Below are 16861 nucleotides of genomic sequence, written 5' to 3'. Positions count from 1 at the left end.
AGCTTATTGTACGGCAATTATGGGATAAACAGTGTGGCTGGGATTACACAGATCTGCCCTAGAACTTGTGCAGACCTGGTCCAGTTAGGAAGCTGAACCTGAATGTTTGTCTTGTTTTTCTATCCTCCCCTTATGTTTCCCAAGGTGCTGTGCTGGAAAGTGCTACATGTGGTTCACATTTTCGCGGATGCCTCCGAGCAAGATGGGGATGGTCAAATTCACATATTCTTTATCTTCACCCGGTCCCGTGTGGCTCCCAAACGCATGCAGTCCATCCCACACGTGGAACTCTGTGCGGCTCTGATAGCAGCGCAGCTCGTCCATCTCCATGAGAAGGAACTGACCCTGGCAGTGACCCGGATGGTGCGCTGGTCAGACTCCACGACAGTATTAACATGGTTACAATTCCAGTCCTGTCACTACAAAATCTTTGTGGGAGCGAGAGTAGCCGAAATCCAAGAGCTTACACAGAACTGTACCTGGAGTTATGTATACTCCGCCAACAACCCCGCAGACGACTCTGACAGCTCTCATCGAATCTAACAGATGGTCACAAGGCCATTCCTTCCTTAGTCAAGACCCGGACACCTGGCCGGAGAGGCCTAGCAAACAGCCCCGGGAGGACCTAACAGAGATCTGGAAAGCTACCTTCTGCGCCCTGATGGTTACCTTGCCTACAAGCTCCAGTGACAAAGTGTATGACACTTGGATGGAGATCCATGGACAGAGGTCCTTCGAATCCCCTCCAAGTGCTGAAGAGACAGTGGTGTTGCTGCAGGTACAGCAACAATTGTTTCCTGAGGACTACAAGCTGCTAGCAAAGGGAAATCTTTTCTCATCCAATTACTTATCTTACCCCCTGAATTGGAGATAAGAGTGGGCGGTCAGCTGCGGCCTTCAGAAGGCCTTAGTGACTCTACACTACATCCAGTTGTTCTGAATCCATTACATTTTGTCATTCGGCTACTCTTCCAGAAATACGACGCGTTGCGATCTTCACCATCCTGGTCCAGAGTGGGACTACGCTGAGTTGTGGCTGTCCACCTGTGTTGAATGTCAATGCTGGAGAGCCCAGCCATCCGTTCCCTGTGACTATTTAAGCCAACGTTCTACTCCATGGGCATAGGCTGTTTTGGGCCGATGCTGGTCAAAGTGGCCAGACATCACGTCAAACAGCAGGGAATAATCTTTAAGTGTCTGATGACCCGTGCCATCCATGTGGATCTTCTGAGGAGCATGGATTACGGACGCTTTTCTGATGGCCCTGCGGAGATTCATTGCCACGCGTGGAACCCCAGTAGAGTTGTGGTCCGACCAGGGGACCAACATTAAGGGTGGGGAGCACAAACTCCATGAGGACTTCACCAACATGGCTCCCACACTACAACAACAGCTTGCATGCCAAATGATTAAACTATGTTTTAATTCCCCAGTGGCCCTTACTTCTGCGGAGTGTGGGAGTGAAAAATCGATACCGTGAAGATTGTCCAGTACACTTGTGTAGGACACCAACCGATCAACGAGGCAGTGCTGCTCACTGTATTCCTGGAAGTAGAGTCCATCCTGAACTCAAAACCGTTGGTCTCCGTCTCTGCTGTTGTGGCCGATGCTGACACTGTGACTCCAAATAGTCTGCTGAAGGGGCGGCTGGATGGATCGCTCCCTCAAGTTGTGTACCACAGGACTGAGCTTCTGAGTCGCAAGCATTGGCGGCAGATCCAGGTGCTTGCTGACCAATTCTGGACTAGAATAATCAAAGAATACCTCCTTACCCTGCAGATCAGGCAAAAGTGGCATTCTGCAACCCCAGAGCTCCTTGAGAGAGCAGTCGTCATGTTAGTGGACCCTCAACTGTCCAGAGCTTCATGGCCCATTGGACAGGTCACCAAGATTCACAGGAGTGATGAATATTAGATCAGCTGATGTGGATATTTAGGGTCATGTCGCTCACCTATTGAGGCTGCGAGCCCTTCCATCGGTGGAGGACTAGACTTTCTTACCCTTTGTTGAGAAGCCTTTATTTGGTAGCAAATGTGTCAGGCACATTTGGGTGTACCTGTAATAAAGGCTAAGTCATTGTTTGTACTCTTGTGAACTCACGTGATGATCTCGCGTTGTTTGAGTAGGTTTCCGGTTTCCTGCTGCAAGAGGCACGCACGTTCGATGAGGCAGTTTGAGCCCCGTTTTAGAACTGCTGGTTATGTTTAGCACTGAAGTCACAGATGAAAAACTCACTCCATTCCTATATATAAAAATATATTACAGTGCAATCACCATCAGCTGAAATAAAGCCACTGAAGAATATATGGATTCTCATCGCTTCCTTCCTGTGTTCTGATCCTCAGGGGGCTGGTCTTGAACTGGGTAAGAAGCTACTTAACCAACAGGAAGCAATACGTTAAGCTAAATGGGTTATACTTGTATAGCGCTTTTCTACCTTCAAGGTACTCAAAGCACTTTGACACTATTTCCACATTAACCCATTCACACACACACTCACATACATTCACACACTGATGGCGGGAGCTGCCATGCAAGGCCCTAACCACAAACCATCAGGAGCAAGGGTGAAGTGTCTTGGTAAGCAAAGACGCATCTACAGTGCTAAATATATCTTGCAGCATACCCCAGGGATCAATACCGGGACCAAAATGGTTTAATCTTATACAAACGACATTTGTTAAGTTGCAAAGGACTCAAGGTCATTACTATTTACAGACGACACGATCGCATTTTGTTCAGGAAAGAACACACAGAAGCTAATACGAATAATAACAGAGGGAAAGTAATCCAGAAAAAATAAAATAAATCATTAACAACATCAGGTGGCAAGAAATACTTGAATGAATGGACAAAGCAAAATATGTTCGGGACCAAAAATCACTACATATTCTACTCTTTACTGCTCGCTAATGTTACTATATCAAGTTATTGTGTAGAAATGCGGGAAAATAATTACAAAAGTACAAACCCCGTTTCCATATGAGTTGGGAAATTGTGTTAGATGTAAATATAAACGGAATACAATGATTTGCAAATAATTTGCAACCCATATTCAGTTGAATATGCGACAAAGACAACATATTTGATGTTCAAACTGATAATTTTTTTTGTTTTTGCAAATAATCATTAACTTTAGAATTTGATGCCAGCAACACGTGACAAAGAAGTTGGGAAAGGTGGCAATAAATACTGATAAAGTTGAGGAATGCTCAACAAACACTTATTTGGAACATCCCACAGGTGTGCAGGCTAATTGGGAACAGGTGGGTGCCATGATTGGGTATAAAAACAGCTTCCCAAAAAATGCTCAGTCTTTCACAAGAAAGGATGGGGCGAGGTACACCCCTTTGTCCACAACTGCGTGAGCAAATAGTCAAACAGTTTAAGAACAACGTTTCTCAAAGTGCAATTGCAAGAAATTTAGGGATTTCAACATCTACGGTCCATAATATCAAAGGTTCAGAGAATCTGGAGAAATCACTCCACGTAAGCGGCATGGCCGGAAACCAACATTGAATGACCGTGACCTTCGATCCCTCAGACGGCACTGTATCAAAAACCGACATCAATCTCTAAAGGATATCACCACATGGGCTCAGGAACACTTTAGAAAACCACTGTCACTAAATACAGTTTGTCGCTACATGTGTAAGTGCAAGTTAAACTCTACTATGCAAAGCGAAAGCCATTTATCAACAACACCCAGAAACGCCGCCGGCTTTGCTGGGCCCGAGCTCATCTAAGATGGACTGATGCAAAGTGGAAAAGTGATATGTGGTCTGACGAGTCCACATTTCAAATTGTTTTTGGAAACTGTGGATGTCATGTCCTCTGGACCAAAGAGGAAAAGAACCATCCGGATTGTTATAGGCGCAAAGGTTTTGGGTTTTGTATATTTTATAAGTCATATTATTCGTTTTTTAAATGTCTTAATGCTTTTACCACATTAACCCACGCAAATCCCGAGGTCCTTTGGCACCAAACTTTTATCTTTACCAAAGACCCATGGTGAGGTGGCATTTAGTCACTATGGCTCCCATATGTGCCATAGAGATGTCCGATAATATCGGCCTGCTGATATTATCGGCCGATAAATGCTTTAAAATGTAATATCGGAAATTATCTGTATCAGTTTTTTTTTTATTATCGGTATCAGGTTTTTTTAAATTATTTTTTGTATTATTTTTTTTATTAAATCAACATAAAAAACACAAGATACACTTACAATTAGTGCACCAACCCAAAAAAACTCCCTCCCCCATTTACACTCATTCACATTCATTCACACAAAAGGGATGTTTCTTTCTGTTATTAATATTCTGGTTCCTACATTATATATCAATATATATCAATACAGTCTGCAAGGGATACAGTCCGTAAGCACACATGATTGTGCGTGCTGCTGGTCCACTAATAGTACTAACCTTTAACAGTTAATTTTACTAAGTTTTATTAATTACTAGTTTCTATGTAACTGTTTTCATATTGTTCTACTTTCTTTTTTATTCAAGAAAATGTTTTTAATTTATTTATCTTATTTTATTAATTTAAAAAAAAAGACCTTATCTTCACCATACCTGGTTGTCCAAATTAGGCATAGTTTTTTTTTCTTTTTTTTGCCAATGATTGTCACACACACAATAGGTGTGTTGAAATGTGTCCTCTGCATTTGACCCATCCCCTTGATCAACCCCCGGGGGGTGAGGGGAGCAGTGGGTAGCAGCGGTGGCCACGCCCGGGAATCATTTTTGGGGATTTAACCCCCAATTCTAACCCTTAATAATGTGTTAATTCCATGACTGTATATATCGGTATCGGTTGATATCGGTATCGGTAATTAAGAGTTGGACAATATCGGAATATCGGCAAAAAAAAACATTATCGGACATCCCTAGTAACAACCTTACTGATTTGATTTGCTTCACTACATTTGTCAATGGAGTTATCTATTAATATTCATATAGTGCACTGCAAGTAGAGACAAAAAGTATTAAATGTAATACAAAATGCTAAAAAGACAAAACTATGCATGCTAAACCCTAACTCTATAACTACATGTGCCAGTGTACTACTTGCTACTTGCTAATAATATCAATGGTCAGAAGGATGCTACATGCTAACATATTATTACAAATTATCATAAATCTATCCCAAAAACACAAAAAGAGATAAGAAAAATTGGTTTTGCATAATAAACCCTTTGAAGAAAATCTATTCGCAATTAATCAATCTTGGTTCTTTGAGTCTTGGGGTCGTAAACAAAAAACATTCAAGCGAATGACGGATGTGGTAATTAAAAAGGTTGCAGGCATTAAAATATTCTACTCACAGAGAGATTGTTTTCGAAAATGCCACTGAAGACTAAATCTCACAAAAATGGTCACAAAGATTAATTTGAGCTCCCATCTCTGGAGGAAAAGTGCCAGCATTGTGGGAGAACGAGGAAACTAAAATGGGTTTTTGAAGGCAGGCTATTTCCAGCGAGGCACAGATAAGAGTTTTATCGTGGCCAAAAGGCGACTCAACTGGAGCTACCGAGCTGCTTAATGCAGATTATTTCTTTGATGTTTTGGTTATGCTTACTTAGCATTACGTCAAGGAACGCACCGGGCATCTTCAGGATATGAACATTTAAAAAAAACTACATTCAAACAATTAGACTTTACTTATGTTAGATTATGCGCAGGGTGCAAATATAAGTCTTTTTAAATGCTCTAGCTTTATGCGCAAAATGGAAGACTTTGGGCCTGATCTACTAAGATCCAAATAACACGCTAAAGAGCGTGTGCAAAGTAATTTGCGTTTTGCATGTGATTTACTACGACTGCGTGTACAATTGAAAACGGGTGCATACGGCCTTATTTAAATGAGGTTTTTGCATGTACAACGCAGCTTTCACCATGGAGAGACTCGATATTTGACTGCAAATTCATGTTATTATGCTCCTAACCTGTAGCGTTTTGCTGTTTTCAAACATTGCTCATTTTTCTGGGCATTTTTGAAGCAATCCATCTACAATGGAACCCACTTTTTTTTTTTTGCATGTGTTTATGGAAGAGGCTGGCACTGTGTGCGCTCCACTTGCAAGAAAATGCATATTACAACATTGATTATATACAGTACAGGCCAAAAGTTGGGAAAAACACTTTCTCCTCATTGAATGCGTTTTCTTTATTTTCATGACTATTTACATTGTAGATTGTCACTGAAGGCATCACAACTATGAATGAACACATGTGGAGTTATGTACTTAACAAAAAAAGTTTAAATAACTGAAAACATGTTTTATCTTCTAGTTTCTTCAAAATAGCCAACCTTTGCTCTGATTACTACTTTGCACACTCTTGGCATTCTCTCGATGAGCTTCAAGCACACCTGTGAAGTGAAAACCATTTCAGGTGACTACCTCTTGAAGCTCATCGAGAGAATGCAAAGAGTGTGCAAAAGCAGTAACCAGAGCAAAGGGTGGGCTATTTTGAAGAAACTAGAATATAAAACATGTTTTCAGTTATTTCACCTTTTTTTGCATTCAGTGACAATCTACAATAGTCATAGTAAATAGTCATGAAAATAAAGAAAATGCATTCAATGAGAAGGTGTGTAATTTGAGAGACAAAATGAGAAGAAAATATCCAGAAAATCCCAATATAGAAGTTTTAAAGAATTTATTTGTAAATTATGTTGGGAAATATGTATTTGGTCTAAAGCAAAGGTTCATGTCAATACTTTTTTATATACCGTATTTTTCAGACTATAAGTCGCAGTTTTTTTCCATAGTTTGGCCGGGCTCCAGTGCGACTTATATATGTTTTTTTCCTTCTTTATTATGCATTTTCGGCAGGTGCGACTTATACTCCGGTGCGACTTATACTCCGAAAAATACAGTACCCTTTGTTGGCAATGACAGAGGTCAAACGTTTTCTGTAAGTCTTCACAAGGTTTTCACACACTGTTGCTGGTATTTTAGCCCATTCCTCCACGCTGATCTCCTCGAGAGCAGTGATGTTTTGGGGCTGTCTCTGGCCAACACAGACTTTCAACTCACTCCAAAGATTTTCTATGGGGTTGAGATCTGGAGTCTGGCTAGGCCACTCCTTGAAATGCTTCTTACAAAGCCACTCGTTCGCCCCGGCGGTGTGTTTGGGATCATTGTTATCTTAAAGACCCATCCACGGTTCATCTTCAATGACCTTGCTGATAGGAGGTTTTCACTCAAAATCTCACTAAACATGGCCGCATTCATTCTTTTCTTTACACGGATCAGTCGTCCTGGACCCTTTGCAGGAAATCAGCCCCAAAACATGATGTTTCCACCCCCAGGCTTCACAGTAGGTATGGTGTTCTTTGGATGCAACTCTGCATTCCTTCTCTTCCAAACACGACAAGTTGAGTTTTTACCAAAAAGTTCTATTTTGGTTTCATCCGACCATATAACAATCTCTCTCAATACTTTTCTGGATCATCCACATGCTCTCTAGCAAACTTCAGAAGGGCTTGGACATGTACTGGCTTAAGCAGGGGGACACGTCTGGCACTACAGGATTTGAGTCCCTAGTGTGTTACTGATGGTAGCCTTTGTTACTTTGGTCACAGCTCTATGAAGGTCATTCACTAGGTCCTCCCATGTGATTCTGGGATTTTTGCTCACCGTTCTCGTGATCATTTTGACCCCACGGGGTGAGATCTCGCATGGAGCCCCAGATCGAAGGAGACTATCAGCGGTCTTGTATGTCTTCCATTTTCTAATAATTGCTCCCACAGTTGATTCCTTCACACCAAGCTGTTTACCTATTGCAGATTCAGTCTTCCCAGCCTGATGCAGGTCTACAATGTTGTTTCTGGTGTCTTTTGACAGCTTTTTGGTCTTGGCCATAGTGGAGTTTGGAGTGTGACTGTTTGAGGTTGTGGACAAGTGTCTTTATACTGATAACGAGGCCAAACAGGTACCATTAATACAGGTAATGAGTGGAGGACAGAGGAGTTACAGGTCTGTGAAAGCCAGAAATCTTGCTTGTTTGTAGATGACCAAATACTTATTTTACAGAGGAATATACCAATGAATTAATAAAAAATACTACAATGTGATTTCCTGGATTATTTTCCCCCATTCTGTCTCTCATAGTTGAGGTATACCTATGATGAAAATTACAGGCCTCTCTCATCTTTTCAAGTGGGCGAACTTGCACAATTGGTGGCTGACTAAATACTTTTTTGTCCCACTGTATACATACAAACACACATGTATGTGTATATATATATATATATATATATATATATATATATATATATATATATATATACAGTAATGATAAATAATAAATGATAAATGAGTTATACTTGTATAGCGCTTTTCTACCTTCAAGGTACTCAAAGCGCTTTGACACTATTACCACATTCACCCATTCACACACACATTCACACACTGATGGCGGGAGCTGCCATGCAAGGCGCTAACCAGCAGCCATCAGGAGCAAGGGGTGAAGTGTCTTGCCCAAGGACACAACGGACGTGACTAGGATGGTAGAAGGTGGGGATTGAAATATATATATATATATATATATATATATATATATATATATATATATATATATATATATATATATATATATATATATATATATGGTAACACTTTAGTATGGGGAACATATTCACCATTAATTAGTTGCTTATTAAAGTAACAAATAATTAATTTAGAGTTATTTGGACACCAGGGGAACATAAGGGTTAGGGTTAGTATTACCAATAAGCAATAATTCTGAGGTTATTGAGGGAACACTCTTAGTTAATGGCTAACTGGTTGTATAATAGGGCCATGCTGAATAAGGCATTAATAAGTTCTTAATAATGACTAATTAAGAGCCAATATGTTACTAATTTGCATGTTAATAAGCAACTAATTAATGGTGAATATGTGTTCCCCATACTAAAGTGTTACCATATATATATATACACATATATATATATATATATATATATATATATATATATATATATATATATATATATATATATATATATGTATATATATATATACATATACATATATATATATGTATATATACAGTACAGGCCAAAAGTTTGGACACAACTTCTGATTTCAATGAGTTTTCTTTATTTTCATGACTATGACAGATCCGGCCCGCCAGCATCCAAAATCCGGCCCGTGGGAAGTCCCAAGTAAACGTGACATCAAGTGCGCACTCTTTCAGTCAATTAGTGCGCAAGGAATATAGATATATACATATATATATATATATATATATACACATATATATATATATATATATATATATATATATACACATATATATATATATATATATATATATATATATATATATATATATATACACAGCCCGGCCCGCGGCCAAATTGTTTTAACCCAAAGCAGCCCCCGAGTCAAAAAGTTTGGGGACCCCTGATTTACATTGTAGATTGTCACTGAAGGCATCAAAACTATAACTTCAGTTATTATTTGAATGAGAAGGTGTGTCCAATATATAAATCCCCTGACGAGCAGGGAAACCTGCGAAACATGGATGAAATAGCCTCTGTGTATTTTCCTGACCTAACATATCCATCCATTAATTTTTCTACCGCTTGTCCCTTTTGGGGTCGCTGGAGCCTATCTCAGCTACAATCGGGCGCAAGGCCGCGTACACCCTGGACAAGTCGCCACCTCATCGCAGGGCCAACACAGATAGACAGACAACATTCACACTCACATCCACACACTAGGGCCAATTTAGGGTTGCCAATCAACCTATCCCCAGGTGCATGTCTTTGGAGGTGGGAGGAAGCCGGAGTACCCGGAGGGAACCCACACAGTCACGGGGAGAACATGCAAACTCCACACAGAAAGATCCCGAACCCGGGATACTGGGGTAGAGCGGAATATACGTTAGGTCAGGAAAAAACACTTGCTTGTCAGGGACAACTGCGAAACGGCTTGTAGGGATGATACAGCCTCTGTGTTTTTTCCTGACGTGTATATATATATATATATATATATATATATATATATATATATATATATATATATATATATATATATATATATACCTCCTTACAGACACGCGGTCCCTGCATGCAAACACATTTTGTGTTACTATCGGCACTAGTTATCTATAAATGCAACAAGCATGTAGTGCACATAGGAACATAGGCCATTTTGCAATTGGGTGCCGGCCCAATCACATAATATCTACGGCATTTCACACACACGAGTGAATGCAACCCATACTTGGTCAACAGCCATACAGGTCACACTGTTACAAATATGCGCCACACTGTGAACCCACACCAAACAAGAATGACACACACATTTCGGGAGAACATCCGCACCGTAACACAACATAAACACAACAGAACAAATACCCAGAACCCCTTGCAGCACTAACTCTTCCGGGACGCTACAATATATACCCCCCTTTACCCCCTTCACCTAAACACCGCCCCCCCCGACCACCCCCGCCCACCTCAACCTCCTCACGCTCTCTCAGGGAGAGCATGTCCCAAATTCCAAGCTGCTGTTTTGAGGCATGTAAATAATGCACTTTGTGACTACAATAATAAATATGGCAGTGCCATGTTGGCATTTTTTTCCATAACTTGAGTTGATTTATTTTGGAAAACCTTGCTACATTGTTTAATGCATCCAGCGCGGCATCACATTACATTAGGCATAATAATGTGTTAATTCCACAACTGTATATATCGGTATCGGTTGATATCGGAATCGGTAATTAAGAGTTGGACAATATTGTAATATCGGATATCGGAAAAAAAGCCATTATCGGACATCTCTAATTATGATTCATCCGCCACTGACACTGATTGTATATTGAAAACACCAACACATAAATTATTGGTTGATGTCCCTACCAATTTTTCATTTAATTAAAAAATAAATTAAATGAATAATTAAAAAAATAAACAAATATTAGTTAAAAAACATTTTTTTGCCCCACATTATTATGTAAAACTTTTGTGTGAATCAGAAAATGTGTCATTTTGATTGAAACATACTAAATGAGCAGACTGGATGATCCAGTGGCCTCTTCACGCTGCATTAATGCCATACCTTGCAATACCTGTTATGTTACTATGGCAACCATTGTGAAAATACCACACTGGCACCAATTGAAGCACGGCCCGTAAATCCCTCATTCAAACACATGTGGTTTTCATCGTCTCACTCGCACAACCTTTACGTTTATAGCGTTCCTCAGAGCAGCGCAGACACACTCACCTGTAAATGAGAAAACTGGAGATTCCAAAAATGATGAGCGCCAAGCCAGATCCCACTGCGACAATTCCCAGAACTGGCAGCTGACCTGGAAACAAAGAGAACAAGGATTCCACACTCAGTTGTCTCTCATGTGTTGAACAGATGTCCACATTGATATCTTTGGAAAGGGAAAAAAAACACAGCAGTAAAAACACAGCTGTGACTTCAGGAAGTACAGCTGCACAACTTCAGCGGTTTGTTCGACACCAACAAACATTTCAGACGATTAAAAGACACTTGTTTTACATAATAGTACATCAAGATACAAATCAGTACAGCAGTGAATCACAGAACAGTAAACTTATAAACCAGTGGAAAAAGCAAATTCCGTAAACATTTTGCAAGAATTTTGAATAGTTGAAGCCGAATTGAAACGCTAACATGTGTCAAGTACCAAAAAATATGACTCTGAGGTGTATACCTGCAAAATGAGCCCGTAAAAATCAAGCATATTAATGTTAGCATGGAGTACCAAAACACAGTAACTATGAGTCTGAGGTATATACCTGCAATATTAGCTCATTAAAAATGTGAATGTATACATGCTAACTCTTAGCATGTATCAATTAAAAACTTATTTGACTCTGAGGTGTATGCCAGAAAAAATGTTGCTAAAAATGTTGCTAAAAATGTTAGCGTGCTAACATTGGCTGACAACCGCAAGGAGATTATTTGACTTCTGAAAAGATGGAACAGTTGAGAAATGTGAAAATAGTAACACTTTTTAATAGAGAATACATTTTGCAGAATATTGGAAAATGAGGAAAAAACTTTATTTTTTGGGAAACTGTTTAAAACAGGGGTTCACCAAACTTTTTCACTCGGGGGCCGCATTGGGTTAAAGCAAGTTGGCCGGGGGCCGGGCTGTGTGTGTGTGTGTGTGTGTGTATATATATATATATATATATATATATATATATATATATATATATATATATATATATATATATATATATTAGGGCTGCAACTAGCGATTAATTTGATAATCGATTAATCTGTCGATTATTACTTCGATTAATCGATTAATAATCGGTAAAAAAGACAAACTACATTTCTATCCTTTCCAGTATTTTATTGGAAAAAAACAGCACACTGGCACCAAACTTATTTTGATTATTGTTTCTCAGCTGTTTGTACATGTTGCAGTTTATAAATAAAGGTTTATAAAAAAAATAAAAAAATAAAATAAAATAAAAATAAAAAAATAAAATAAAATTGCCTCTGTGCATGCGCATAGCATAGATCCAACAAATCGATGACTAAATTAATCACCAACTATTTTTATAATCGATTTTAATCGATTTAATCGATTAGTTGTTTCAGCCCTAATATATATATATATATATATATATATATATATATATATATATATATATTTTCCTCGCGCACTAATATATATTTATATTTATATTTTCCTTGCGCACTAATTGACTGAAATTGTGCGTACTTGATGTCATGTTATCGATGAAAAAATGAATTTTTAGACAATATGATTTGCCTGAATGGCTAGGAGACACCAAGAGTAGCAAGTGGTAGAAAATAGATTAGAAAGGACAGATTTTTAAAAATTATAATAAAAAAAAATATAAATATATATTTGTTTTTTAACTTGGGACTTCCCGCGGCCCGGTTTTTGGATGCTGGCGGGCCGTATTCGCATACTTGCCAACCCTCCCGAATTTTCCGGGAGACTCCCGAATTTCAGTGCCTCTCCCGAAAATCTACCGGGACAACCATTCTCCCGAATTTCTCCCGATTTCCAGCCGGACAACTATATTGGGGGCGTGCCTTAAAGGCACTGCCTTTAGCGTCGTCTCTCACCTGAAAAGGAGACTATTATATATGTCTCCGTTATCCATAGGTTTATCTATAACCCATAAAGTAGGCAGGCTATTTCTCAGCGTGTGTTTATTCCAGCCGGTACGTTAATACACTGACACACAACATTCGGATTCCCATCATGCATTGCTTCAAAACTACGGCAAGTAGTAATGTCCAAAATTTCCAGCCGGACAAACAATATTGGGGCGTGCCTAAAAGGCACTGCCTTTAGCGTCCTCTCACCAGAAAAGGAGACTATTATATACGTCTCCGTTATCCATAGGTTTATCTATAACCAATAACACGGTGGCCGAATGGATATCGTCACTCATGAACGGTCAGAGAAGCACAAGGTGGCGGCAACGCAGTATTATGGGCCAGCTTGCAAGCAACATCCCGTTCTCATTTGCGGATGTTTTCAACAAATCCGTGAAGGATATGTTCCCGGATTCAGAGATCGCTCGCCAGTACTCAAATGGCAGAACAAAAGCTACTCAAATAGTGAAAGGTAAGTGTTTTTTTTTTTTAAGTAAGCAGCAAGTACAGTACAGTTAGTAGAACAACTTTGTTTTCATTAGTGTACTGTACTATATATATATATATATATATGTATATATATATATATATATATATATATAAGAAATACTTTAACTTCAGTGAATTCTAGCTATAAATATACTCCTCCCCCCTTAACCCCGCCCCCCCCCCCCCCCCCAATCTCCCGAATTCGGAGGTCTCAAGGTTGGCAAGTATGCGTATTCGTCCCGCAGACCGTAGTTTGGGGACCCCTGGTTTGAAAGTTAAAATGCTCCTGCTATTGTTTGTAATGTTTCTAGTAGCTTTATCATGCAAGATTTTTAGCTAAGCTTTGCTGGTACACACCTTGAAGTCAAATATTTTGTTACTTGATGCATAATAACTGTTAGCATGTTAGCTTTTTAGCTAATATTAGCTCATTTAACTTTAGACATGTTAGAATGCTAGCTTTTTTAGGTGATTTTACAGTCAAATTCAGAGTCAAATGTTTTGTTTCTTCATAAATACTAACTGTTAACATATTAGCATGTTAATGTTAGCAAGCTAGCTTTTTAGCAAATTTTGCTGGTATACGCCTACCGATTTCAATATCTTTTTGCTAAGATTTAGCATGCTAACTTTTTTTCTCATTGTGTAAGCATACACCCAAAAGTCATATATTTTGTGATTTGACCCTACCTGGCTAGCGTGCTAAATGTTTCTACCAAAGTTGCTTTCTCATGATTTAAGGGTGCACTGGAACCCATTTAAGTTGGTCTCGTTTATGCCGATAATTCGTCTTTGCCGACCAGCTCATTGAGTCCTGGTCCACTGTGTTCTTCTTATCTAATATATTCTCTGTATCATGTAACCACGCAAGCACATTGGAAACAAAAGCTCTCTATTGCGGTTGTAAACCAATGCAAACTACCAGATTAACAAATATATTACATTTATAAATATATTGTATTATTTTAATATACATACTGTAGTTTTTTAATTGTTTAATGAAGTGGTGATGTCATACCATCATTGCAGAGTGGGTCATCTGTGGAAAACACACAGGGGGGGTTATCCAGGGGTGGTCCTCCACTGGGCCAGTGGATCTTCTCTGTCTGGGACCAAATGATCTCTTTCATGGTTCCATTGTAGTAGGCAACAATCTGCATAAACAGGTTGAAATGGGTATTTTAATATTCAATGAGATGAGGCAATTCCCGGAGGAATTGCGTGTAAATGCTCCAATGCTGACGTTGAACTGAAATCCTGGAATTTTTTTTTTAGAAGTGTTGAAGTAGAGCACACAATTCCCAAACAGGCTGAATATTTTGAAGTCGGAACAGTTTGAATGGGATGAAAAATGTGGGAATTGTGGAACTTTGAATAATGTCCCATTGATTTCAATTCGAATTTCCCCCAAAATTGGGAATTTTGGGAAAAACTGACATTTTTTTAAAAGTGGTAACGAACTTGGATGGTCTGTATGAGTTGAAATGGTTGGTGTTGGAATTTTTCAAATCGGGTGAGAAATGTTGAAGTAGTAACATTTTTCATTGAGAAATGGTATTAGGAATTCCTGGAATTTCGGGAAAAACGGGAATTTTTCCAGTTCAAAAAACAACTTTGTTTTTTTTCCTGATTAAGAAGAATGTTTGAACGGTTGAACGGTTGAAATGGGTTGAAAAATGCGGAAGGAGTAGTCACCAGAAAAAAGGGTCAAAAAAGGGTTTGAAAAAAACGGGAATACTGGGAATTCCTTGATTTTTTTTTTAACTTGGAAACATAATAGTTAGAATGTCCAGGGTGAGTGGAATATGTTGAAGGTGGAATGGTTTTAATCGGTTGAGAAATGTGGAAATAGTTGCAGTTTGAAAAATGGCCAATTAGTTTTGAATGGAAAAAATGTCCCGGAAAACCTGGAATTCTGGGAAATCTGGGAATTTTTGGAATTCGTCAAGGGAAAGCCCGCGATTCCCGAAAAGGCTGAACAGTTTGAAGTTGGAACGGTTTGAATCGGATGAAAAATGTGGAAGGTAGAGAGCGCCAAAATCTGGAGAAGAAGAAGTTGTTGAAGAAGTTTAATAAATAGATTCACTTTGGTGTAGAAAAACATATGTATGAATGGATTCACACAATAATACTAATATAACTTGCAGTAATGTACAGTGTAACCTAATTTTGCAAACCTGGCTTTAGTGGTTAGCAAGGCAGTACAAGAAGTGGACAATTAAGAAGGAAATGACTTTTTTTTGGCAAGCAACTGAATCCATGTTTCCTCCACTGGGCCAGTGGATCTTCTCTGTCTGGGACCAAATGATCTCTTTCATGGTTCCATTGTAGTAGGCAACAATCTGCATAAACAGGTTGAAATGGGTATTTCAATATTTAACTAGATGAGGCAATTCCCGGAGGAATTGCGTGTGAATGCTCCAATGCTGACGTTGAACTGAAATCCTGGAATTTTTTTTTGAATTGTTGAAGTAGAGCACACAATTCCGAAACAGGCTGAATATTTTGAAGTTGGAACAGTTTGAATCAGATGAAAAATGTGGGAATTGTGGAACTTTGAATAATGTCCCATTGATTTCAATGGGAATTTCCCAAAAAATTGGGAATTTTGGGAAAAGAGGAAAGTGGTAAAGAACTTGGATGGTTTGAATGAGTTGAAATGGTTGGTGTTGGAATTTTTCAAATCGGGTGAGAAATGTTGAAGTAGTAACATTTTTAATTGAGAAAGGGTATTAAGGAATTCCTGGAATTTCGAGAAAACCAGGAACGGTTGAAATGGGTTGAAAAATGTGGAAGGAGTAGTTGCCAGAAAAAAGGGTCAAAAAAGATTTTTTTTTAAAAATGGGAATTCTGGGAATTCCTGGAATTTTTTTTTCTTGGAAACATAATACAGTATTTTTCGGAGTATAAGTCGCACCTGCCGAAAATGCATAATAAAGAAGGAAAAAAACAGATATAAGTCGCACTGGAGTACCGTATTTTCCGCACTATAAGGCGCACCTAAAAACCACAATTTTTCTCAAAAGCTGACAGTGCGCCTAATAACCCGGTGCGCTTTATTACGATTCATTTTCATAAAGTTTCGGTCTCGCAACTTCGGTAAACAGCCGCCATCTTTTTTCCCGGTAGAACAGGAAGCGCTTCTTCTTCTACGCAAGCAACCGCCAAGGAAAGCACCCGCCCCCATAGAACAGGAAGCGCTTCACCCGCCCCCATAGAAAA

General features: G+C 39.0%; 1 protein-coding gene across 2 annotated transcripts in view; it reads right to left on the bottom strand.

The window, feature by feature from the left end:
• Positions 1–16861, bottom strand: part of npr2 (natriuretic peptide receptor 2) — a 233698-nt gene that overhangs the window by 134299 nt on the left and 82538 nt on the right. For both annotated transcript variants that reach the window (XM_061980767.2, XM_061980768.2), the window contains exons 6-7: positions 14658–14793; positions 11255–11339 (exon numbers count right to left, since the gene is read on the bottom strand). In XM_061980767.2, coding sequence (XP_061836751.2) covers positions 11255–11339; positions 14658–14793 — 221 coding nt within the window. The remainder of the gene's footprint in view (positions 1–11254; positions 11340–14657; positions 14794–16861) is intronic.

Source organism: Nerophis lumbriciformis, linkage group LG20, assembly GCF_033978685.3.
Source record: "Nerophis lumbriciformis linkage group LG20, RoL_Nlum_v2.1, whole genome shotgun sequence".
Lineage (NCBI taxonomy): Eukaryota > Metazoa > Chordata > Actinopteri > Syngnathiformes > Syngnathidae > Nerophis > Nerophis lumbriciformis.
Note: the sequence above shows the minus strand (reverse complement) of the source record. Positions and strands in the feature narration are given on the sequence as shown.